Raw genomic sequence first — 23,387 nt, forward strand, 5'->3', positions numbered from 1 at the left:
GTATGTTTTTGGCACAGAACTACCTTACCATCTCCTGGTGGGAAACTAAGGGCTTCACTTGGCTAGAATCATGAAATTATGAGTAACTGAATGTATTGGTGTAACTGCTGTAACAAAAGATCTCAAGCTATAGTAACTATAAAAACAAATTTATTTCTTTGGGTGCCTCTGATCTATGCAGTCACTCGGGGACTCAGGTTCCTTTCAATTTCTTGCCCCTCCCCTCCCCTTGGATCTGGCTGAAGCTAAATTATGGGCACATCAATGATCTTCCAGCTCATAGGAAAGGGAAGACAATATGAAGGAACCCCACCCAGTACCAACTTTGGCACAAGTCACTTCTGTTCACAGTCCATTGGTGAGAACTCCATGCATGGCCACACCTAACTGCAAGGGAGGCTAGGAGTGTACCCAGCTACAGTTCTGTTATAGCAGCAGGACAGATTTGGGGAGGTGGCTGCCACTCTGGATTTTATGATTTCCCTTGTTCCCTCATCCATCCATACATTCCTTATAGGGCCAGGCCCTTCTCTGTAGGGGTCCTTCAACCTCAGCTCTTCCTGGCTGGGTTCCTCAGGCAAGTGGCTCAGCCTCTCTGAGCCTCACAGTGTCTTCAGCTGTCAAATCAGCACCCCTCTCCTGGCTTGGGGTCGGTTCAGGCCAATACCTGGGGTCTGGGGACCCAGAAAGCCCAGCTCCTCAGGTGTGGGCAAGAAGTGTTTCTCATACCCAGAATCAAGCCGGGAAGAGGCCTGGGGGGGCTCTATAACTGGTAGTGGCTCCATTTCTTCCACTTCCAGGGTGGGCAAGTCCCCAGGGGGTGGGGCCTGGGGCACCTCCTGGGAAGAAAGGAGGCTGAGATGATGGCCCCATTCTCCCTCAACATTCCTATCCACTCCCCACTGTCCCAACCCCCTCGAGGTTTCCAACAAGCCAGTCTTTTCACTCACCTCAATGTGACGCTGGCTGGAACTGCTGTTGGCAGGATCAGGGACCTTCTCCCAGACCCAACGGGGCAGTACCTTGTGTCGCAGGTGAAGGCACCTGGCAAGCGGGTAAGAATCAGGGAAGGGAATCTAAGTGGCCAGATACCCATACCCAGGTTGCAGGGTCCAGGAATGTCACGGACCTCTGGGATGTCCCCTCACAATGGAAACTCAGCTATTGCCCAGCTGCCCTTCCCATTGGACAGAGACCCACATGTCTGACTGCCTCACCTTCCAAAGGTGGCTAGGCTTACACCACAGCCCGTCAAGAGCAAGCCCCACAGGAGAAGGACACCTGGCAGAATTTTCAACTTCAGGGTGTTATCTAGGGGAAAGAGGCAGAAGAACAGTTAGACACCAGGAGAGGGAAGGGTCAGGTAAGGCTCATTGATGTGCCAGGCTTGGGTGAGGGAAGCAAGTAAATGGGTAGGGCTTATGAAAATAGGGGTCATGGGTGGGGAAAATCTTGGAATGGGAGTGGGGCTTGTGAACAGAGCAGTAATTGATGAAAGGTCAAGGTCAGGGGTGGGTGAAATGGTCAGAGACACACATTGCCTGATAAACCATAGTAGTATTTAGCAGAATCAAAATGCATCATCAATAACCACCCTCCTAAATCAAAAGGTTGCCCAGTCACTGGAACCCAGAGAATCATTGCATATCTCCTTCAAATGAGGCAGACCCCCTACTAAGGCAGTGCCACCCCAGCCCCCACCTGGTAGATGAAGCCGAAGGCTGGGGCCCGGTGGGCCCTGTCCTGCAATGGTAGACGCCATCATCCACAGCTCACAGGGACCCCAGGGAAGGTTGGGCAGAGTGATGTTCTGGGTGCTGCCACTCACTGAAGGACAAATACAGAAAGCTTGGGGAGGCAGTCAAGTCCTATTTCAGGACCTTTCTGTCTGAGGCACTCTCCCCCAGTATCCACATGGCTCCCTCCTTCGGGTCTATGCACAAAAGGTCTTCTCTCACCCCATGACATATAAAACTACACCTCCTTCACAGCCCGTCTTCCCTGCTTCATTCTCTATAAAGCATTTATCACCATCTGGCACACTACTTCGATATTATTTACTTTGTCTATGCCTGTGTGTCCTCCATTAGAAAGCCGTATTCTCAGCATTAAAAAATGATATAGCCTGACCAGGCGGTGGCGCAGTGGATAGAGCATCGGACTGGGATGTGGAAGACCCAGGTTCAAGACCCCGTGGTCGCCAGCTTCAGCGAAGGCTCATCTGGTTTGAGGAAAGCTCACCAGCTTGGACCCAAGGTCGCTGGCTCAAGCAAGGGGTTACTCAGTCTGCTGTAGCCCCACGGTCAAGGCACATATGAGAGAGCAATCAATGAACAACTAAGGTGTCGCAACGAAAAACTAATGATTGATGCTTCTCATCTCTCTCCGTTCCTATCTGTCTGTCCCTATCTATCCCTCTCTATCTCTGTTAAAAAAAAAAAAAAAGATATAGCCTGACCAGGCAGTGGCGCAGTGGATAGAGCATGGGACTGGGACGTGGAGGACCCAGGTTCGAAACCCCGAGGTCGCCAGCTTGAGCGTGGGCTCGCCAGCTTGAGCATGGGGTCGCTGGCTTGAGTGTGGGATCAGACATGACACCATATGGTCACTTAAGCCCAAAGGTCACTGGCTTGAAGCCCAAGGGGTCATTCGCTCTGCTGTAGCCCCCTGGTCAAGGTACATATGAGAATGCAATCAATGAACAACTAAGGTGCCACTATGAAGAATTGATGCTTCTCATCTCTCTCCCTTCCTGCCTGTCCCTATCTGTCCCTCTCTCTGACTCTCTCTGTCTCTGTCAAAAAAAAAAAAAAAAAAGATATAGATTTAAATAAACAAAAGAATAAATGAGTATCATATCCCTTATCTGCACAGAACCCAGTGGAGGGAGACTCCTTAGACCCAGGGTAGACATTTGGACCTTCCAGAGTTATTTTTGTCTACTTTTTTTTTCTTTTTGTATTTTTCTTAAATTGGAAACGGGGAGGCAGTCAGACAGACTCCTGCATGCGCCCAACCGGGATCCACCCTACACGCCCACCACGGGGCAATGCTCTGCCCATCTGAGGCGTTGCTCTGTTGCACCCAGAGCCATTCTAGCGCCTGAGGCAGAGGCCATGGAGCCATCCTCAGCGTCCGGGCCAACTTTGCTCCAATGAAGTCTTGGCTGCGGGAGGGGAAGAGAGAGACAGAGAGGAAAGAGAGGGGGAGGGGTGGAGAAGCAGATGGAAGCTTCTCCTGTGTGCCCTGGCCAGGAATTGAACCCGGGACTCCTGCACACCAGGCTGATGCTCTACCACTGAACCAACCGGCCAGGGCCGATCTTTTTTGTTTTTAAGCCAAAAAAAAGGAAGTAGCTTTTTGGTTTATTATAGGATTATAGGAGACATGAACAGGAATCAAGATCTATTGCCAAAGAAAGATGTCCAAGCTAACTCATCAGGTGAAAAAAAGAAAGTTGCAAAATATCACAGTCATAAGGTTCAGGGGCCAAACTATAACCTATAACATGGTCCTCTTTTAATAATAACAATATACATCTATATTTAACAATATGTATCTATCTATATATATATATATTTTTCTATCTATATCTAATAATAGCCCTGGCCAGTTGGCTCAGTGGTAGAGCATCAGCCTGGCGTGCAGGAGTCCCGGGTTCAATTCCTGGCCAGGGCACACAGGAGAAGTGCCCATCTGCTTCTCTGCCCCTCCCCCTCTCCTTCCTCCCTGTCTCTCTCTTCCCCTCACGCAGCCAAAGCTCCATTGGAGCAAAGTTGGCCTGGGCGCTGAGCATGGCTCCATAGCCTCTGCCTTAGGCACTAGAATGGCTCTGGTTGCAACAGAGCGATGCCCCAGATGGGCAGAGCATCGCCCCCTGGTGGGCATGCTGGGTGGATCCCAGTCGGGCGCATGTGGGAGTCTGTCTGACTGTCTCCCCGTTTCCAACTTCAGAAAAATACAAAAAAAATTTTTTTAATAAAAAAAAATAAAATATATTATATATTATTATTTTTTTATTTTTAATAAAAAATAATAATAAATGCCATTTTTAACCTAATGATATATCATTATATATATATATATATATATATATGTTTGCAAGATAGAATCATGGCAAAGCAAGTATGTTAAAAAGTAGACTTTATCGCCCTGGCCGGTTGGCTCAGTGGTAGAGCGTCGGCCTGGCGTGCAGAAGTCCCGGGTTCGATTCCCGGCCAGGGCACACAGGAGAAGCACCCATCTGCTTCTCCACCCCTCCCCCTCTCCTTCCTCTCTGTCTCTCTCTTCCCCTCCCGCAGCCAAGGCTCCATTGGAGCAAAGATAGCCCGGGCGCTGGGGATGGCTCCATGGCCTCTGCCCCAGGTGCTAGAGTGGCTCTGGTCGCGGCGGAGCGACGCCCCGGAGGGGCAGAGCATCGCCCCCTGGTGGGCAGAGCATCGCCCCTGGTGGGCGTGCCGGGTGGATCCCGGTCGGGCGCATGCGGGAGTCTGTCTGACTGTCTCTCCCCGTTTCCAGCTTCGGAAAAATACAAAAAAAAAAAAGTAGACTTTATCAATTAGGGACAAATGTGAAGTACTGACACCAAAGATCAGGAAAAAAAGTGGCAGGGAGTAAAACTGAAACAAGATTGGCAAAATATAGGTAACTGCTGAAGCTGGGTGGTGGGCACAAGAGGGTTTGTTATATTCTCCCTATTCTTTTCTTTTTTCTTTTTCTTTATTTTTTTTTGAGAGAGACAGAGACAAAGAGATAGGTAGGGAGAAAGATGAGAAGCATCAACTCATAGTGTGGCACCTTAGTTGTTCATTGATTGTTTCTCATATGTGCCTTGACCTGGGGGCTCCAGCTGAGCCAGTGACCCCTTGCTCAAGCCAGTGACCATGTGATCATGTCTATGATCCCACACTCAAGCTGGTGACCCTGCACTCAAGCTGGTGAACCTGTGCTCAAGAAAGGTGAGCCTGCACTTAAACTGATTTCAGGGTTTCAAACCTGGGACCTCAGAGTCCCAGGTTGACACTCTATCCACTGTACCACCACTGGTCAGGCTATATTCTCCCTACTCTTGTATGTGCCTGAAATTTTCTATAATAAAAAGCTTACGTGCCATTGTCCAGAATGCCAGGTTGGGGCTAGGGAGGCATCTGTGGGAGTTTCACCCTGCTTCTAACCACCAGCTGGTGCTCACCTCTAGAAGCCTGAGGTCAGCAGAGAGAAATAAAAAAAATTTAAAAAAAGCTTACGGCCCTGGCAGGTTGGCTCAGTGGTACAGTGTCAGCCTGGCGTGTGGAAGTCCCGGGTTCGACTCCTGGCCAGGGCACACAGGAGTAGTGCCCATCTGCTTCTCCACCCTTCCCCCTCCCCTTCCTCTCTGTCTCTCTCTACCCCTCCCGCAGTCAAGGCTCCATTGGAGCAAAGTTGGACTGGGTGCTGAGCATGGCTCCATGGGCTCTGCTGCAGGCGCTAGAATGGCTCTGGTTGCAACAGAGCAATGCCCCAGATGGGCAGAGCATCACCCCCTGGTGGGCATGCTGGGTGGATCCCGGTCAGGCGCATGTGGGAGTCTGTCTGACTGCCTCCCCACTTCTAACTTCGGGAAAATACAAAAAAAAAAAAAAAGTTTAAAATCTTCAAAAATCCAGCTACCTATATTAACATACACATGGAAAAATATGGAAACTGTGTTATCAGCCTGACCTGTGGTGGCGCAGTGCATAAAGCATCGACCTGGAAATGCTGAGGTCGCCGGTTCGAAACCCTGGGCTTGCCTGGGCAAGGCACATATGGGAGTTGATGCTTCCAGCTCCTCCCCCCTTCTCTCTCTCCTCTCTCTCTCCCTCTCTGTCTCTCTCTCTCCCCCTTCTCTCTCCTCTCTATAATGAATAAAAAAAAAATTAAAAAAAAAAAAAAGAAACTGTGTTATCAGTATCAGTGAAATAATGAATATATATATATACTGCTCACAAGAATTAGGGGATATTTAAATATCCCCTATTTATATATTTAATTTTTTCATTTATTTGAGAGGGAGAGAGAGAGGAAGGGGGAAACAGAGAGAGAAGCATCAATTCATTGTTTCACTTAGTTGTGTATTCACTGAGTGTTTCTCAACGTGCCCTGACTGGGAGTGGGGGTCAAATCCATGACCTCTGGCACACCAAGTCAACGCTTTTCCACTGAGCAACCCAGTCAAGGCAAATACTGATATTCTTTTTTTTTTTTTCTGAAGTTGGAAATGGGGAGGCAGTCAGACAGACTCCCGCATGCGCCTGACCGGGATCCACCCGGCACGCCCACCAGGGGGTGACGCTCTGCCCATCTGGGGCGTCGTTCTGTTGCAACCAGAGCCATTCTAGTGCCTGAGGCAGAGGCCACAGAGCCATCCTCAGCACCTGGGCCAACTTTGCTCCAATGGAGCCTTGACTGCAGGAGGGGAAGAGAGAGACAGAGAGGGAGAGGGGGAGGGGTGGAGAAGTAGATGGGCGCTTATCCTGTGTGCCCTGGTCAGGAATTGAACCCGGGACTCCTGCATGCCAGGCCGATGCTCTACCACTGATCAAACCGGCCAGGGCCTGATATTCTTGATGATATGTGTCAGCTTTTATTGTTACAAAATCTTGTTAGCACAGATAATTTTTGTAATTAGAAATAAAAGGGGTGCCTGACCTGTGGTGGCACAGTGGATAAAGCGTCAACCTGGAAATGCTGAGGTCGCCAGTTCGAAACCCTGGGCTTGCCTGGTCAAGGCACATATGGGAGTTGATGCTTCCAGCTCCTCCCCCTGTCTCTCCTGTCTCTCTCTTCCTCTCCTCTCTAAAAAAAAATGAATAATAAAAAAAAAATAAAAGGGGTAATAAAGATATTTTGAAAAAGGAATTTGTAGCCTGACCAGGCAGTGGCGCAGTGGATAGAGCATCGGACTGGGATGCAGAGGGCCCAGGTTCGAGACCCCGAGGTCGCCAGCTTGAGCGCGGGCTCATCTGGTTTGAGCAAGAGCTCATCAGCTTGAACCCAAGGTCACTGGTTCCAGCAAGGGGTTACAAGGTCTGCTGAAGGTCCGCAGTCAAGGCACATATGAGAAAACCATCAATGAACAACTAAAGTGTTGCAACACACAATGAAAAACTAATGATTGATGCTTCTCGTCTCTCTCCGTACCTGTCTGTCTGTCCCTGTCTATCCCTCTCTCTGACTCACTCTCTGTCTCTGTAAAAAATAAATAAATAAATAATTTTAAATAAATAAATAGAAAAAGGAATTTGTGCCCAGAGTAAAACTTTAGCCAATACCCAAAGATATGAAAAAGAAATAAAAATCATAATTTATCCTACAATCCTGTAGACATTGAGGGAAATTTATTTTCATATTTATACCTCTGCTTTGCTCAGTGCTGGTTTTATTTTACAAAAATGGAACTATCCTACAGAGTTTCGAATCCTTTTATCTTTTTCACTTAATAAAATATGACAGGCATCTTTCAATGTCAATAGATAGGAATCTTTTTTTATTATTACAGAAACAGAGAGAGTCAGAGAGAGGGATAGATAGGGACAGACAGGAACGGAGAGAGATGAGATGCATCAATCATCAGTTTTTCATTGCGACACCTTAGTTGTTCATTGATTGCTTTCTCATATGTGCCTTGACTGTGGGCCTTCAGCAGACCGAGTAACCCCTTGCTCAAGCCAGCGATATTGAGTCCAAGCTGGTGAGCTTTGCTCAAACCAGATGAGCCCATGCTCAAGCTGGCGACCTCGGAGTCTCAAACCTGGATCCTTCGCATCCCAGTCCGACGCTCTATCCACTGCGCCACTGCCTGAGTCTTCATTCTTGATAGGCAAATGACAGTCCATTACATTGAGAGCCACCAGTATTATTGTCCACTAGGGAACTGATGACAGCATGTGTTCTCCCAGGGGCTGAGGGGGGACCAAACAGGCCCATCTGAGTGAGGACAAGGGGTGAGGAAGACTGATGGGCAGGTCTTGTGGGGCTGGGAGCAGGAGGCAGAAAAGCTCACCATTCATGCAGACAGGAGGCTTGGTTCCACTCTGTGCACACAACGTATAGTGGGTGAGATAGCCCCGAAGTTGGCGCCTTGGGACCTCTCCCCACACTATGGTGGGGGTCCCTGGGGAGGCATCCTGAAGTCGCCAAAGCACCGGCCCCGCTGAAGGTGCTGGGGAGAAAGCCAGTGGGTCAAGGTCTGCCCAGGTTCCAGGACCCTCCATCTTCCAGCCCCATCACTTACCTAGTTCCTCTCTGAACTTCCAGACTGAAGGGGCAGGGCTCAAACCTCCAGGAGAGACTGCTGTCACTGTGATTCGGTAAGGGACCCCTCGTTGGAAATTCCCTGGGTGGGGCGGGGAGAAACAAAGACCAGTTTGAGTTGGCTCCTCCCATACTCATTTCCTACGTAATGGAAGCCTTCATTTGGGTCTCCAGAAGGACTTGCTGAGATCCAGATATGAGTATAAGTCACTTTCTGTGAAGTAACCCCAGAAGGCCAGTGGGTAAGTGAAACAGCGACGGAAAAGCAGCCCAACATGGGCATCGGAAGTTTATTGGTGACCTCTGGGAGGCAGCAGAGAGCACGCGCCTGGGACCCTTCCCGTTCGGAGAGGGTGCTGGGGTATTTATCCACTAGCCCTTATTTGCCATGGGTCAGGGCTGCACCTGAAGCTGCTTAACTCCCCGCACTACCAGCCTTCTACCCAGGTAGGCAAAATGCTTCAGGAACCAGAAACATGCTTCAGGCCAGGATATACGCATGGGAGATGGTCAAACACCGGGCTACTATGGGGATCATGACATCTATAACGGGTAGGTTCCTGATGTGTCTCCTCAAAACTGCTGCCGCATGGCTCTCCCCAACTGGGAATTTTCCAGAATTGCGGCTCTTCTTCTTTTGTCCATGTATACTTATGGCCCTCAGGACTCTGTCCTACTTTTTTCACCAAACACCATCTCATGCTTTCCCAAGTTCTTTTTTTTTTTTTTTTTTTTTTTTTTTTTTTTTTTTTTAAGAGAGAGGGATAGACAGGGACAGACAGACAGGAACGGAGAGATGAGAAGTATCAATCATTAGTTTTTCATTGCGCGTTGCAACACCTTAGTTGTTCATTGATTGCTTTCTCATATGTGCCTTGACCGCGGGCCTTCAGCAGACCGAGTAACCCCTTGCTGGAGTCAGCGACCTTGGGCTCAAGCTGGTGGAATTTTTGCTCAAACCAGATGAGCCCACGCTCAAGCCGGCGACCCCGGGGTCTCGAACCTGGGTCCTCTGTATCCCAGTCTGATGCTCTATCCACTGCGCCACCGCCTGGTCAGGCTCCCAAGTTCTTAACCTCAAAGAAGAACTCTCCAGGGTCAAGCCCTAGCCCAGAATTAATAGCTGAGCCCAAGACCTGAGCATTGACAGTGGCCTGGACAATTCCACTTGGATAAGCCTCTCAGATGCAAACATATCAAATGGGTCCCCAAAATTCTGCTCCATGACCCCCCAATCAGAACCAGTCTGCTTCTCTCATTTCCTCAGTCGCCACCTGTTCCAGCCCCTCATCTTCTCCGGCCTGGACCAGTACAGTTCCTTCTCTCAGCTTCCAAACCACACCACCCTGCCACCTTCACAACCCAGTCTGTTCCTCCCCTTGCCCCCAGCAGCCAGAAGGTACCTGTGTGCACCTGACTCAGGGCACCTCCCTGCTCTGTTCAAAATCCTCTGTGGCTCCCACCTCACTCAGAAAAAAAGGCAAGTCCTCCCTGTGCCAATAAGGCCCTGCACACTCTGCCCCATTATCTCCCTGGCCTCACATCCTCCCATTCTCCTCCTCACTCATTCCACTCCTGAAATACTGGCTTCCTTACTCACTCTTTTTTTTTTTTTTTTGTATTTTTCTGAAGCTGGAAACGGGGAGAGACAGTCAGACAGATTCCCGCATGCGCCCGACCGGGATCCACCTGGCACGCCCACCAGGGGGCGACGCTCTGCCCACCAGGGGGCGATGCTCTGCCCATCCGGGGCGTCGCTGTGTTGCGACCAGAGCCACTCTAGCGCCTGGGGCAGAGGCCAAGGAGCCATCCCCAGCGCCCGTGCCATCTTTGCTCCAATGGAGCCTCGGCTGCGGGAGAGGAAGAGAGAGACAGAGAGGAAGGAGAGGGGGAGGGGTGGAGAAGCAGATGGGCGCTTCTCCTGTGTGCCCTGGCCGGGAATCGAACCCGGGACTTCTGAACGCCAGGCCGACGCTCTACCACTGAGCCAACCGGCCAGGGCCCCTTACTCACTCTTTTTTTTTTTTTTAAAGATTTTATTTATTCATTTTAGAGAGGAGAAAGAGATGGGAGGGGGGGAGCAAGAAGCATCAACTCCCATATGTGCCTTGACCAGGCAAGCCCAGGGTTTTGAACCAGCGACCTTAGCGTTCCTGGTCGATGCTTTAGCCACTGCGCCACCACAGGTCAGGCCTTACTCACTCTTAACACGTCAAATACATTCCTGCCTTGGGCCTTTGAACTGTCCGTTCTCTCTCGCTTTCCCCTCAGACATCCTCATAGCTCCCTTTATCACCTCCTTTAGGCCTTTACTCAAATGCCACTTTCCCAGCGAGGCCTTTCCTATCCTTTCTTTCTAAAATAGCAACTTTTCCTCCTTCCCCTTACAAGGATTTATTTGCCCTAATTACATTATAGATATTTATTTTTGTTTCACTGGCTGCTGTCTCCACAAGGATGTTGGCTCCATGAGGCTGGGGATGCTGCTGAGAGGAAGAGTGGAGTGACAACTGAAGGTTTGGCTTCAGGAGCCTGACTCTGTCACTTAAACTCTGGTTCTAACACCTATTTGCTGTGAGGCCTCCGGCAAGTTGTTTAACTACCCTGGGCCTTTCTTGACATATGTAAATTGAGCATAGCAGCAACAGAAACCTATTTTATAAGGAAGTTTGAATGATTTAATGCTTTGGTAAATGCCAATAGACATCAGCTGCCATTACTGTGTACCAGTGTCTAGAACAGAGCCTGGCACAGTGTATGGTCAATGAATTAATAATATTTTCATCATAACATTTTTCTGGCCTGACCAGGCAGTGGCGCAGTGGATAGAGCGTCAGACTGGGATGCGGAGGACCCAGGTTTGAGACCCCGAGGTCACCAGCTTGAACGCCGGCTCATCTGATTTGAGCAAAGCTCACCAGCTTGGACCCAAGGTCGCTGGCTCAAGCAAGGGGTTACTCGGTCTGCTGAAGGCCCGCAGTCAAGGCACATATGAGAAAGCAATCAATGAACAACTAAGGTGTCGCAATGAAAAACTGATGATTGATTCTTCTCATCTCTCTCCATTCCTGTCTGTCTTTCCCTATCTGTCCCTCTCTCTGACTCTCTGTCTCTGTAAAAAAAAACACAAAAAAAAACCCAAACATACACACAAAAAACACTTTTCTGCATACCCACGCATCAGCCTGTTCTCCAACAGCTGGAATAGGAGTCCAGGTATATTGGGGGGGGGGGCTTACCTGGCAACAGAGCACTGAGGTTCCCAGGGGGAAGCCGGACCCAGTTGAGGTTCTCCAGGGGCTCCCCATCTTGAGCCCAATCCACGACATGCTCCTGCAGCTCCCTGGACCCCTGTTGCCAGGTGACCTGTAGCTCTGTGCTCCCAGCAATGCTGCTGATCACCACACTATGAGGGGCAGAGCCTGAACCTAGAGGGTGGGGGAAGAGAAATCTCAGCTGCCCACTCAGAAGGCCCTCTCTTGAGCACTTCCAGGGCACTGAGTGGAGGAAGTTCACAGCCTCTTACCCAAGCAGACTAAAGAAAGGTTGGTGAGAGGCTCCCAGCTTGTGGCGTTGACAGCAGACACTGCAACCCACTCCGTCTGAGTTGGGAGGGAGGAGCTGCAGCAGGGAGTCTCCCGGGGGATCAGCTCCTGACCTTTAACCTGGAACCAGACTCTATAGCTCACCTGCACACAGTGCCCCGGAGCCTGAGGGATAAGGGAAAAAAGGGGTTAATATCTCCCATTTAACAGATACCTACTATGTGTCTCAGTGAGGTCACCTGACAAACCAGTCAGTGAAATATTTTTGTTGGTTCCACTTTACAGATGAGGAAACTAAGTCTCAGAGGGGCTTAATGGCAGAGGTGGGGTTAGAATACAGTGCCACAGTCAGGGCTAGGGTGAGGTGAGTGAGGCACCTACCTTGCGTGCAAAATTTAAGGAGGAGGATATAAAAAATCCAGTAATCAAGATGAGTTATATTTTAATCAATCAAAATTAATGCAGCCCTGGCCGGTTGGCTCAGTGGTAAAGCGTCAGCCTGGCATGCAGGAGTCCCGGGTTCGATTCCCGGCCAGGGCACACAGGAGAAGCGCCCATCTGCTTCTCCACCCCTCCTCCTTTCCTTCTTCTCTGTCTCTCTCTTCCCCTCCCACAGCCGAGGCTCCATTGGAGCAAAGTTGGCCCAGGCGTTGAGGATGGCTCCATGGCCTCTGCCTCAGGCGCTAGAATGGCTCTGGTCGCAACAGAGCAATGCCCCAGATGGGCTGAGCATCGCCCCCTGGTGGGCGTGCCAGGTGGATCCCGGTCGGGTGCATGCGGGAGTCTGTCTGACTGCCTCCCGTTTCCAACTTCAGAAAAAAAAAAATTAATGCAAAAAAAACCCCACACTCATAACGAACAAAATAACAAGATTTTAAGTAAAAACAGGATCTGACCCTGCATAAGTAAAACTCTGCTTCACTCGTCTCATCCTACTCTGTGTCCTGTGAAGCTTGTAAGGATTTCAGAATCCCCGTTCTTGTAGAGAGGAGTGGTTATATATAGTAAAGAGGATGATGCCCTCCAGGGGAATTTGGGGAAATCTGTGGGAATTTTTGGTTGCCTCAATGATCAATGATTGATATTTGATGGGCAAGAGTCAGAGATGCCACACTGTCCTAGAAACAAAAAAACTGCCCATGTCCCTTATGACTTTTAAATGTCATCCCCACTGGAAACTTTTGTAGATGAAAAACCTGTCTAATCATTTTAATTGTTCCTAGAACCAAACATTCAGGGGTCTGGTTTTAATATTTACTGAAATTTTAAATATTCAGAACATATGGGGACTTCCTTGCAGTTTTTATTATCAATTCCCAGCATGATCTATGTTTTGATCAGAGAATTTCTTTTTGACATATTTTTTCTTTTTTTTAAATTCAAATATCATTCTGTAAATTTATGGTCCAAGAACATTCAAATAATAAACCAAAAAGAAACAGATGTGAAAGACTGGTCTTCAAACATTGTAGTTAGTGACACCAGGCTTGCCTATGATCTCACCAGTGTGAAACCACATCCACACCTCAATGAGACCAAACCATTCAGTAGAGCTTCCTTTACTTTGAGCTGTTTGAAGCTACCAGTTTAAGCACTACTGACTATTTTTTTTCAAGCTCTGAATAATAATAAGGATCTCAGCAGGGGCTGGAAGAATCAGCTCAACCTTGGAATAGCGCTCAAATATGGCCAATCAGGCTTTAAGTAAGTCACAGCAGTGTTTACCAGTGCAGGGGCCTTCTACACGAGATTATGGACAAATTGGGCCATGGGTTAGGATGGAAGTTGATCAGAGAATTGTTTAGCGTGCCTTGCATCACCTCACTCCTTTTTAGTCCCTGGAAATTGTCTCTATAGCATGACATGTGGTTGATTTTGGTAAATGTCCTGTTTATATATTAGAAAGAATGCAAGTTCTGAGCTTTGGTTGTTGTTGATTTTATTATGTGGGAGACAAGGAGGCAGAAAGACAGACTGCCTCTAGTGCCCCAATGGGAATCCACCTGGCAAGCCTTCTATCGGGCGATGCTCTGCCCATCTGGGACTTGCTACATTGCTCAGCAACCAAGCTATTTTAGCGTCTGAGGTGAGATCATGGAGCCCATCCTCAGCACCTGGAGCCAACTTTGCTTGAGCCATTTGAACCATGACTGCAGGAGAAGAGAGAGAGAGAGAGAGAGAAAGCAGATGGTCACTTCTCCTGTGTGCCCTGACCAGGAATCAAATCCAGGACTTCCACACACCATACTGACACTCTATGGCTAAGCCAACCGGCCAGGGCTGTTGTTGTTTTAAAGTGAGAGAGGGAGATAGACTCCCACATGTGCCCCAACCGGGATCCACCCAGCAACCCTAGCCTGAGGCCGATGCTCAAATCAACCTAGCTATCCTCAGCACCAGGGGCCAATGCATGAACCAACTGAACCACTGGCTGCAAGAAAGGAAGAGAGAAAGACAGGGGAGAAGGAGGGGAAGAGAAACAGATGGTTGCTTCTCATGTGTGCCTGATAAGGACATCTACATGCCAGGCTGATGCTGTATCCACTGAGCCAACCGGCCATGGCCACTGTTCTGAGGTTTTTATGTGAGTTCATTAGATTGTTTGTTAATCACATGTTCAAATATTCTATATATTGACTTATTTTCCATCTGTTTGTTATAAAATTACTAGGAGTGGTGTGTTAAAATCTTCCACAAAGGTTGTGAATTCATACATTTCTCCAATAGTTCTGTTAACTTTTAGTTTATGTACTTTAAAGTCAAGTTATTAAGTATATATGGATTTAGTATTCTTTTTTTTGTTTTGTTTTTTGGGGGGGTTTTTTTGTTCTTTTTTTTTTTTTTTTTTTTTAGAGAGAGGGACAGACAGACAGGAATGGAGAGAGATGAGAAGCATCAATCATCAGTTTTTCGTTGTGACAACCTTAGTTGTTCATTGATTGCTTTCTCATATGTGCCTTGTCCGCGGGCCTTCAGCAGACCGAGTAACCCCTTGCTTGAGCCAGTGACCTTGGGTCCAAGCTGACGAGCTTTTTGCTCAAGGCAGATGAGCCTGTGCTCAAACTGGCAACCTCGGGGTCTCGAACCTGGGTCCTCCTCATCCCAGTCCAACACTCTATCCACTGCGCCACCGCCTGGTCAGGCGGATTTAGTATTCTTATGTTATCCTGGTGAACTAAATTTTTTGCCATTACATAGAACTTTATTTCCCCTTTATTTTCTACTGAATGTTACAAGTAGAACACTGTATTATATATATATATATATATTTTTTTTTTTTTTAACATGTGTATACATGATTATATCTAGATATTATTTCAGCATAGTAAAGGGGCATTACAAAGTAGTGTTATACAAGCCACTGAGGCTGTGAATTTCTGTTTGAAAGACAGTGATCTCAGCTCTGCCACTTACTAGTTGTGTGGTTTAGGGCAATGTTCCTGTCTCTCATTTTTCTCATCTTTAAGTTAGTTAATATAAATAAGAGTGTAGACTAGGGCCTGGTAGATATTAAAAGCTCTGTAAGTGTTATTTAATGGTTAAAATTAATGGTATCAGATCATGTAGCTTAAGAAGATATGGGCCCTGTTATTTTGTTCCTTGCCATATTTACTGTGAGCCAGGGCCTAATAATGCCTAGAACATGGTAGGTACTCAACAAATTTAGATCAATGAGGATTGTTGTACCTTTGTCTGTCATCTCATGATGCCCTTTTGATTTTAGTGTCCAAGCCCTTAGCACACTTTTGTGGAGCTAGGCCTAGTCTTGCTTCAAAAACTTTGTACCTGCTGACTCCCCTGTCTAGAACACATGCATCTATGTTTATATCTCAGCTCCATGCTCTCAGATGGTAGAGGCGTGCTCTGGGCCCAGCCCTGTGCCAGGACCTTTCTGAGCATTCCCTCCCTTTAAGTCTTGAAGCAATCTCAAGAGGACAGTGCAGTAACCTCTGTCTTGTTTATATCATTGTTATTTGGTGGTTTCCTGATATGTGCAGAGAAATATAACTGGTCCCCACAACTCACTTTCCACAGAAGCAGGGATTTTTGTCCATCTCGTGTCCCACAGACGTCCCCTGATATCCATACATCTTTTGGAGCTGACAAGGATGAGGAAAGAGCACAAATGAAAGGAGCATGACTGGACAGACTTCCAGGAAGGGGGACAGAGGCACAGGGATAAGCCAGAAGATCCTTACCAGAGGGCAGTGTCTGGAAGGACAGAATGGGGCTCCACTCGCCCCATAGATGCTCTTCTTGCTCCATTCGGCAGCGGCCAGACACCTCATAGCCAGTGGCTAGCTCTAGGTCCTGGATCTCAACAGGGGTCAGGGGTATAGAGTTCAGTTCTGGTTCCAGCTGGGGAGAGACAGTAGAGAGCAATGAGGCTGAGAGCTGAGTTGACAGTACTTGGATCTTATGTCATCAGGGTGGCCAACTATCCTGCTTTGCCTGGGAAAGAGGGTTCCCAACAGAGGTGGATTTAACGGCGGGCGCACTGGGTGCACGCCCTGGGCCCCGACTTCTGAAAGGCCCCGCAAAACCCCAACTTGACACTTTTTTTCTAATGACACCAAGTTTGGTTTCATATGTGCAATTTTAACATTAATAGTACACAATATTTTTTATTTATTTAAAAATATGGTTAACATGTATTTTTATTTTCCCTGTCTCTCTTTTTTAAGGGGCCTAATATTTTCTTCTGCTCCCAGGGCCTCAACCGACCTTAATCCACCTCTGATTCCCAAGACATTGGATTTTTAGTTTTATAATTGGGCCCTATATGCCAGATATGGCAGTAGGTGGTAAGTTCTATTATTATTCTTATTTTACAGGTAGGGAAAACTGAGGTCCAGAAAGAGGAAATGACTTGCTGAAGGTGACAAGGTGAGTACTGGAGCTAGGATTCATACCCAGGCAGTCAGATTCCAAAGTCTGCATCTCAGCATTGCTCTGAATTTGCACGAATAACCACAATTACAACTCTGTTCAGCATTATGGTGTTTTGTATCAAAAGCTGTGGTTGATACAGTTGGTTACTCCCAATATCCATTCTCCCCTTCTTCCTTTGGAAATATAACCTCTGAGTATCAGTTGGGGGCATGGCTATGAACAATAGACTACATTTCCCAGCCTCCTTTGCAGTGAGCTAAGACCATGTGACTATGTTCTGGCCAATGAGATATGAATGGAAATAGTAAATAGAGCTTCTGGGGTGTGCTCCAATAATGAATGGGCAGGTCCTCCAATTCCTTCTGGGGTACCTGCTGCCCTGGGGTTGTCTTCCACTTTCTTGCTGTGTGAGCTTGGGAAAGTTGCTTAATCTCTCTAAGGTTCATCTTAAAATAATCTGTTATGGCTCTGGCTGGCTGGCTCAGTGGTAGGGTGTCAGCCTGGCATGTGGATGTCCCGGGTTCGATTCCTGGTCAAGGCACACAGGAGAGGTGATCATCTGCATCTCCATCCCTCTCTGTCCCCCTTCTCTCTCTCTTTCTTCCTCTCCCATAGCCATGGCTCAATTAGTTTGAACACATTGGCCCTGGGCGCTAAGGATGGTTCCATGGAGCCTCTGCCTCAGGCGCTAAAAATAGCTGAGTTGCTAGCATGGCCCCAGATGGGCAGAGCATCAGTCCCAGATAGGGGCTGCAAGATGCATCCAATCAGGGTGCATGCAGGAGTCTGTTAATCTGCCTCCCCACTTCTCACTGAAGGGGAAAAAAAAACATCTGTTATGTAGGGAGGCTAGGGGGACTTATCAAGATAATCCATGCTGATTGCTTAGCCTAGAACCTGATGGGCAGGTGTCAGAAATGTCAGCTGCTTTTTTTTTTTAAGTTTTATTTATTGATTTTAGAGAGAGCAAATAGACAGAGAGAGAGAAAGGCAGGGGGAGGCACGGGAAGCATCAACTTGTAGTAGTTGCTTCTCGTATGTGCCTTGACCAGGCAAGCCCAGGGTTTTGAACCAACAGCTTCAGTGTTCCAGGTCAACGGTTTATCCACTGCACCACCACAGGTCAGGCTGCTTTTATTACTTCTTTTTGAGTGTTTGCTGAGAACCAGGCCCTGCCCCTCATTTGTAAAATGATGCTAAGTGCTGTTATTCTTATTTTAGGAACATAAGCTATTGGAGTGCTTTTTTTATTTATAAAAATATTACAACAAATTTATTGTTTCTTAAAAATTCCAAGTGGAATTTAGATTGGGACTGCATGGAATATAGAGATTTTGGGGGGGGAGTGATTTTTTAGTTGAAGACTATACATATACAGGTCTTTTTTTGTGTGTGAGATAGAGAGACAGAGAAAGGGACAGACAGGGACAGACAGACAGGAAGGGAGAGAGATGAGAAGCATCAATTCTTCATTGCAGCACCTTAGTTGTTCATTGATTGCTTTCTCATATGTGCCTTGACCGGGGGGCTATAGCAGAGCGATTGACCCCTTGTTCAAGCCAGCAACCTTGGGCTTCAAGCCAACGATCTTTGGGCTCAAGCCAACAACCAGGTGGTCGTGTCTAAGATCCCACGCTCAAGCCAGCGACCCCATGCTCAAGCTGGTGAGCCCACGCTCAATCTGGCAACCTCAGGGTTTTGAACCTGGGTCCTCTATGTCCCAGTCCAATGCTCTCTATCACCTCACCACCGCCTGGTCAGGCATGTACAGGTCTTTTGTGTGGGATGCAGACAGACTCCAGGGGCAGGTGAGATATGTGCTCTGGACTTGATCTCTGATTTGGGGATGATGCCCTGAATAGGGTGGAGTGAAAGCACCTTTGACACTCACCAGGGTCCAGGCCATCTGCTGGCATCTTCGGTAGTAGAACTGGCAGACCAGGACCTTATGGGGTGGCCATGTAGGTGGGGACCACTGGACAATGGCCTCCTGAGGGTCATCCTCTGAAAAGTCCACATCAGGGTCCAGTTGAGGGGCTTGTGGCTTCACTGAGGAGAAGAGGCCAGGATGCATTGAGCTGGGGCCTCAAGGACGCCCCCCCCCCCAAATAGCACCTCCCTCCTGCCTGTTACTTCGTGTCTCCAGGTTCACGAAGACTGGGGGCCAGAGAGGCTGGCCTTCCTTGGTCCCCCAGACAAGTAGTTCATCAGATGTGGTGAACTGTTCCCGTGAGATGGTCACCCAGCTCTGCCCGGTGGGGACTGCCACAGTCCAGGTTCTGTTGGAATGACTGTGAGGAGAGATGCAGGAATTGGGGGGGAGGTGTACATAGGGCTGGACCCAAGCCATAATAATAACTGCTCTGCCTGGTTTTAAACCCCAGCTCCGCTGTTTTAGAGCCGTGTGACCTTGAGCAAGCAACTTAATGTCTCTGTTCCTCAGTTTCCTTATCTACAAAATGAGGACAATAAAAGTACCCACTGAAAGGGCTGAATAGAGGAGTGAACCAGTGTGATAAGAAATGGAATGTGTTTATAACACCATTGGGTGCACAACACATGTTATATGAACATTGGTCATTTTATTTATTGAGCACCTACTATGTATGTGCACATTTATGTCTATGCAACTATTCATTCAGCAAATATATGTTGTGCCAGGTCCTGTGGCAGAAGCTGAAGATAGCACTATGACTAAAGCAGGAAAGGACCCGCTCTCTGGAGCTGGTGTTCCAGTGAAGGAGGCAGATGAGAAACATAAATATATAATTGATGGTGGTATAAGCAATATAAAGAACAATCAAGCAGGATGAAGAGGATACAGTATAATGATGTGGTGAGGAGCAACAGTGCTAATTTAGGGAGGGTAGTCAGGAAAGATCTCTGAGATGAGGAGACATTTGAATAAAGGCCTGAAGGACATGAGGGTAGAGCCATGAAGTACCTGGGGAAGAGCATTTTAAGAAAAGAGAACAGCCAGTGCAAAGACCCTGGGGTCAACTGCCTGGTGTACTTGAGGAAGAGCAAGGAGGAGGCCTGTGTGGCTGCAGAGGAGTTGAGAGTAGGAGAGTGGAAGGAGGTGAGAGCAGGGAGGTGACAAGCAGATTGTACAGGTCCTGGTGGGCCACAGGGAGAACTGGCTTCTACCCTGAGTGAGGTAGGAGCCCTGAAAGGCTATGAGCAGAGGAGGAACATACCCTGACTCAGATGTTCACAGGTGCCCTCTGGATGTCATGGCAGAGAAGAGACTGTGGAGTTGAGTGTGGAAATCTGAGCCCAGGGAGGAAGTGAGTGCACCAAGTAGGCCAGCAATGATGGGAGCTGAGTCAGCGTGGGTGCTGAGGAAGTGGGGAATGCCGGATTCTGGATAACATTGAAGGTGGGGCCAAAAAGGTTTACTGATGGATCAGATGCGGGTGAAAGAGAGAGGAGCTGAGGGAGTTCCCAAGGATTGGATTTCAAAGGCTCAAAACAAGGCCTTCATAAAAACAATAAAAACACAAGTGTTGGTGAAGATGTGGAGAAATTGAGCCCTCATACATTGCTGGTGGGAACGTAAAAGGTTGCAACTGCTGTTGAAAAATTTGGTGGTTCCTTGAAAAGTTAAATACAGAATTGCCATATGACCCAGCAATTCCACTCCTAGGCACATACCAAGAAAATTAAACCCAGGGGCTCAATAACTTGTACACACATATTCATACTAGCACTAGTCACAATCACCAAAGGGTGGAAACAATGCAAATGTCCATCAAAAGAGGGATGGATGAACAAAATGTGGTCCATCCATACAATGGAATATTACTCGGCTATTAAGAAAGAGGAATGAAAAAAAAAAAAGAAAGAGGAATGAAGTTCTGATATGTGCTAAATGTTGATGACCTTTGTAAACATTATCCTCAGAGAAAGCAGACACAAAAGACACATTGTATATGATTCCATTGATAAGAAATGTCCAGAACAGGCAAATCCACAGAGACAAAAAGCAGACTGGTTGCCAGGGGCTGAAGGAGGGAGAATGGGGAGTGACTGCTAATGAGGGTGGGACTTCCTTCTGGGGTGATGGAAAAATTTTGGAACTAGAGAGATGGTGGTTGCACAGTATTGTGAACATACTAAAGCCATTGAATTGTTCACATTAAAATGGTGAATTTTGTTATGTGAATTTCACTTCACTAAGAAAAGGGGGGCCTGACCAGGCGGTTGCTCAGTGGATAGAGCGTCGGACTGGGATGTGGAAGACGCAGGTTCAAGACCCCGAGGTTGCCAGCTTGAGCGCGGGCTCATCTGGGTTGAGCAAGGCTCACCAGTTTGGACCCAAGGCGCTGGCTTGAGCAAGGGGTTACTCGGTCTGCTGAAGGCCCACAGTCAAGGCACATATGAGAAAGCAATCAATGAACAACTAAGGTGTCACAACAAAAAACTAATGATTGATGCTTCTCATCTCTCTCCGTTCCTGTCTGTCCCTATCTATCCCTCTCTCTGATTCTCTGTCTCTGTAAGAAAAAAGAAAAGAAAAGAAAAGGAAAGGAAAGGGGGGAGAACCTCTCTGACTCCCCCCAGCCTCTACCAATTAAAACTAGGCCTCCTTTCTGGAGATAAATGCTGGTGTTGGTGGCACAGTAGTGTGAATGTACCTAATGACACCGACCTGTACACTTTAAAATGGTTGAGGAAAAAAAAATGATAAATTTTATGTGTATTTTGCCACCACTAAAAAAAAAAAAAAAAAAAAAAAAAAAAAAAAAAATGCTTTAGCCCTGGAGGGGTAGTTCAGTTGGTTAAAGCATCATCCTGATATGCCAAGGTTGCAGTTTCAATCTTGGTCAGGGCACATACAAGGATCAACGAATGAATGCAGAAATAAGTGGAATAACAAATCAATGTTTCTCTCATTATCCCTTCTTCTCTCTCTCTCTAAAATCAATAAATTTGTTTTTTCAAAAGCCAGCCTCCAACCCCTGCTTCCACTTTTCAATGCCCCTTTTACTCTTCCCTTAGCCAAATTTGAAATGACTTTGAGTTTCCAGGTGTGATTCATCAGGAAGGAATGGCAGTTGCCCCTCCAACTGTGGACCCCAGGAAGGACTAGGCTTTCTGTTTATCCTTCCCATTACCGCATCTCCAATACCAGATGAAATGATCTTTTCATATGCTCAGAGTGGTTAAGCTACTTGCCTAGGACCACACAGGAATAAAAACAGCTTATAATTATTAAGCATTTGCTCTTTGCCAGATGCCTCACTCATTGGATCCTCAGAACCATCCCTATTAAGCAGGTTTCATTTATTATCATCATTTGACAGAGGAGCAAAGGCGTCTCAGAGAGGGGAACTGACTGGTCCAGGGTCGTGAAGAAGCAAGGAAATGAGAAGGCAATTTGGAATTATTAGAGGGCTTGAGAGTGTGTGTGTGTGTGTGGGGGAACTCCTGACTCCTCTCAACCAGAAAAGATGGGGACCTTTGGAGTGTAGCTTGTTTCCCCAAGCCACCCCACTGTACTCACTACTTCTGACTCTGGAGGTGCAGCGTGGAGGGGGCTCCTAGGTCCCCAACAGGCTCCCACGAACAGTTCAAGTCGCCTAATGGTCCAACAGCATAGCACTGCAGGGGCCCGGGTTTGTCTGGAAAGGAGGTGGGAGGGTAGGAGGGAAGGGGCTCAATTCTCCCAGCTGCCTGCACAGCCCAGAACCTGAACTTTCCCTAACTTCTGAAAATCGTGGAGGGTGGTGGGGTCCCTAACGGAAGTAAGGAGCAGGAAGGGGGCGCTGGGCACCTCTACCCAGGCTTCGGGCATAACTCCTCCCCTCCCTCTGTTAGCCACATCCTGTTACCTCCCCAAGAGCCCCACACCCTCCGCTAGGCTGTGACTTCCACCCCCTACCTCCCATTCCCCACTCTTTTCTTTGCCCTGTCCCTGGCTAGGGAGGAGCAGGGGGGCGTCCGGACCTCTGTCACTCGTTCTGCGAACTTGAGGTTCGCCCTGGAGGACTTGCGCTTTAAGCGTGAGCGCGCGGCAGAGCGCCGGACACAAGCTCGCTCCAGAACTCACCCTGGGGACTTGTCGGGTGGAACAGCAGCAACAGCAGAGGCAGCAGCGCGAGCTTTGGCTTTGGCAGCAGCCGGCAGGAGGCAGCCTCGGCTCCCGTCATGGCGCCCCCCGCGCGCCCCAGTCCCCCTGGGCCCTGCTGGGTCCCGGCGGACGCACAGCGCGCGTTACTCTCCCGACCCAGCGCTGGAGAGGTGACGGGAAGCCAGGCCACCCCTCCCAGCTGCCTCCGCACCTTGCATTGGGTCCCCACCCCTTCCCCGCGACGGAAAGTCCCCAGGGGAGGGAGTGCGTAATGAAGCGTCTGGGGGAGGGAGTTGAGGGCTCGGCTTAGCTCCCCCGAAACTGAGCTCTACCAACAACACACACAAGCTTCGGAGTCCTCTGAAACTTATTGGGTGGGGTTGGAGCTGGCTCTGATATGTACCTCTACCTAGCCTCTCACTCCAGGATATGAAGGGAACCTAGTGTTCTCAACACCAGCCCTGGGGTCCACAGTCTTAGAATCCCAGCAGGTGGGGTTGGAGGGAGAGGGGCTGGAAAGCAGGGGGAAGAGAGTGGGCTAAGGCCGAGCTGGAGCAAGGGCATCATTTGGGCTGACCAGGACAGTGGCTATAGTTGGGGCA

At 48.3% G+C, this 23,387-nt stretch overlaps 1 protein-coding gene and 1 pseudogene across 3 annotated transcripts; both read right to left on the bottom strand.

Moving 5' to 3' along the window:
• Positions 1 to 157: 157 nt before the first annotated feature.
• IL27RA (interleukin 27 receptor subunit alpha) lies at positions 158 to 23,001 on the bottom strand. 3 transcript variants are annotated; one of them, XM_066347433.1, is made up of 14 exons: positions 22,765 to 23,001; positions 22,219 to 22,336; positions 18,846 to 19,003; positions 18,604 to 18,716; positions 16,019 to 16,178; positions 15,846 to 15,919; positions 11,801 to 11,984; positions 11,514 to 11,702; positions 8,255 to 8,356; positions 8,024 to 8,182; positions 1,702 to 1,827; positions 1,218 to 1,311; positions 951 to 1,044; positions 158 to 839 (listed from the first exon to the last, which is right to left on the bottom strand). In XM_066347433.1, exons 1-14 carry the CDS (start codon positions 22,862 to 22,864, stop codon positions 621 to 623), a joined length of 1,890 nt encoding a protein of 629 aa, XP_066203530.1. In that variant the 5' UTR covers positions 22,865 to 23,001; the 3' UTR covers positions 158 to 620. The 3 variants fall into 3 exon arrangements, with proteins under 3 accessions (XP_066203530.1, XP_066203523.1, XP_066203539.1); XM_066347426.1 differs by having other exon boundaries at positions 18,604 to 18,761; XM_066347442.1 differs by lacking the exons at positions 18,846 to 19,003; positions 22,765 to 23,001 and having other exon boundaries at positions 18,604 to 18,761; positions 22,219 to 22,308.
• LOC136389240 (ATP synthase subunit g, mitochondrial pseudogene) lies at positions 13,279 to 13,589 on the bottom strand (annotated as a pseudogene).
• Positions 23,002 to 23,387: the final 386 nt, after the last annotated feature.

This window comes from Saccopteryx leptura, chromosome 1 (genome assembly GCF_036850995.1).
Source record: "Saccopteryx leptura isolate mSacLep1 chromosome 1, mSacLep1_pri_phased_curated, whole genome shotgun sequence".
NCBI classification, from domain to species: domain Eukaryota; kingdom Metazoa; phylum Chordata; class Mammalia; order Chiroptera; family Emballonuridae; genus Saccopteryx; species Saccopteryx leptura.

Coding starts and splice junctions, on each gene's coding strand:
- IL27RA (XM_066347426.1), bottom strand. CDS start 22,864: ATGACGGGAGCCGAGGCTGCCTCCTGCCGGCTGCTGCCAAAGCCAAAG. Junction 16,179..18,603: donor AGCAGATGGCCTGGACCCTG/GTGAGTGTCAAA, acceptor GTCTCTCCCCAG/CTGGAACCAGAACTGAACTC. Junction 15,920..16,018: donor CTTCCAGACACTGCCCTCTG/GTAAGGATCTTC, acceptor CATCCTTGTCAG/CTCCAAAAGATGTATGGATA.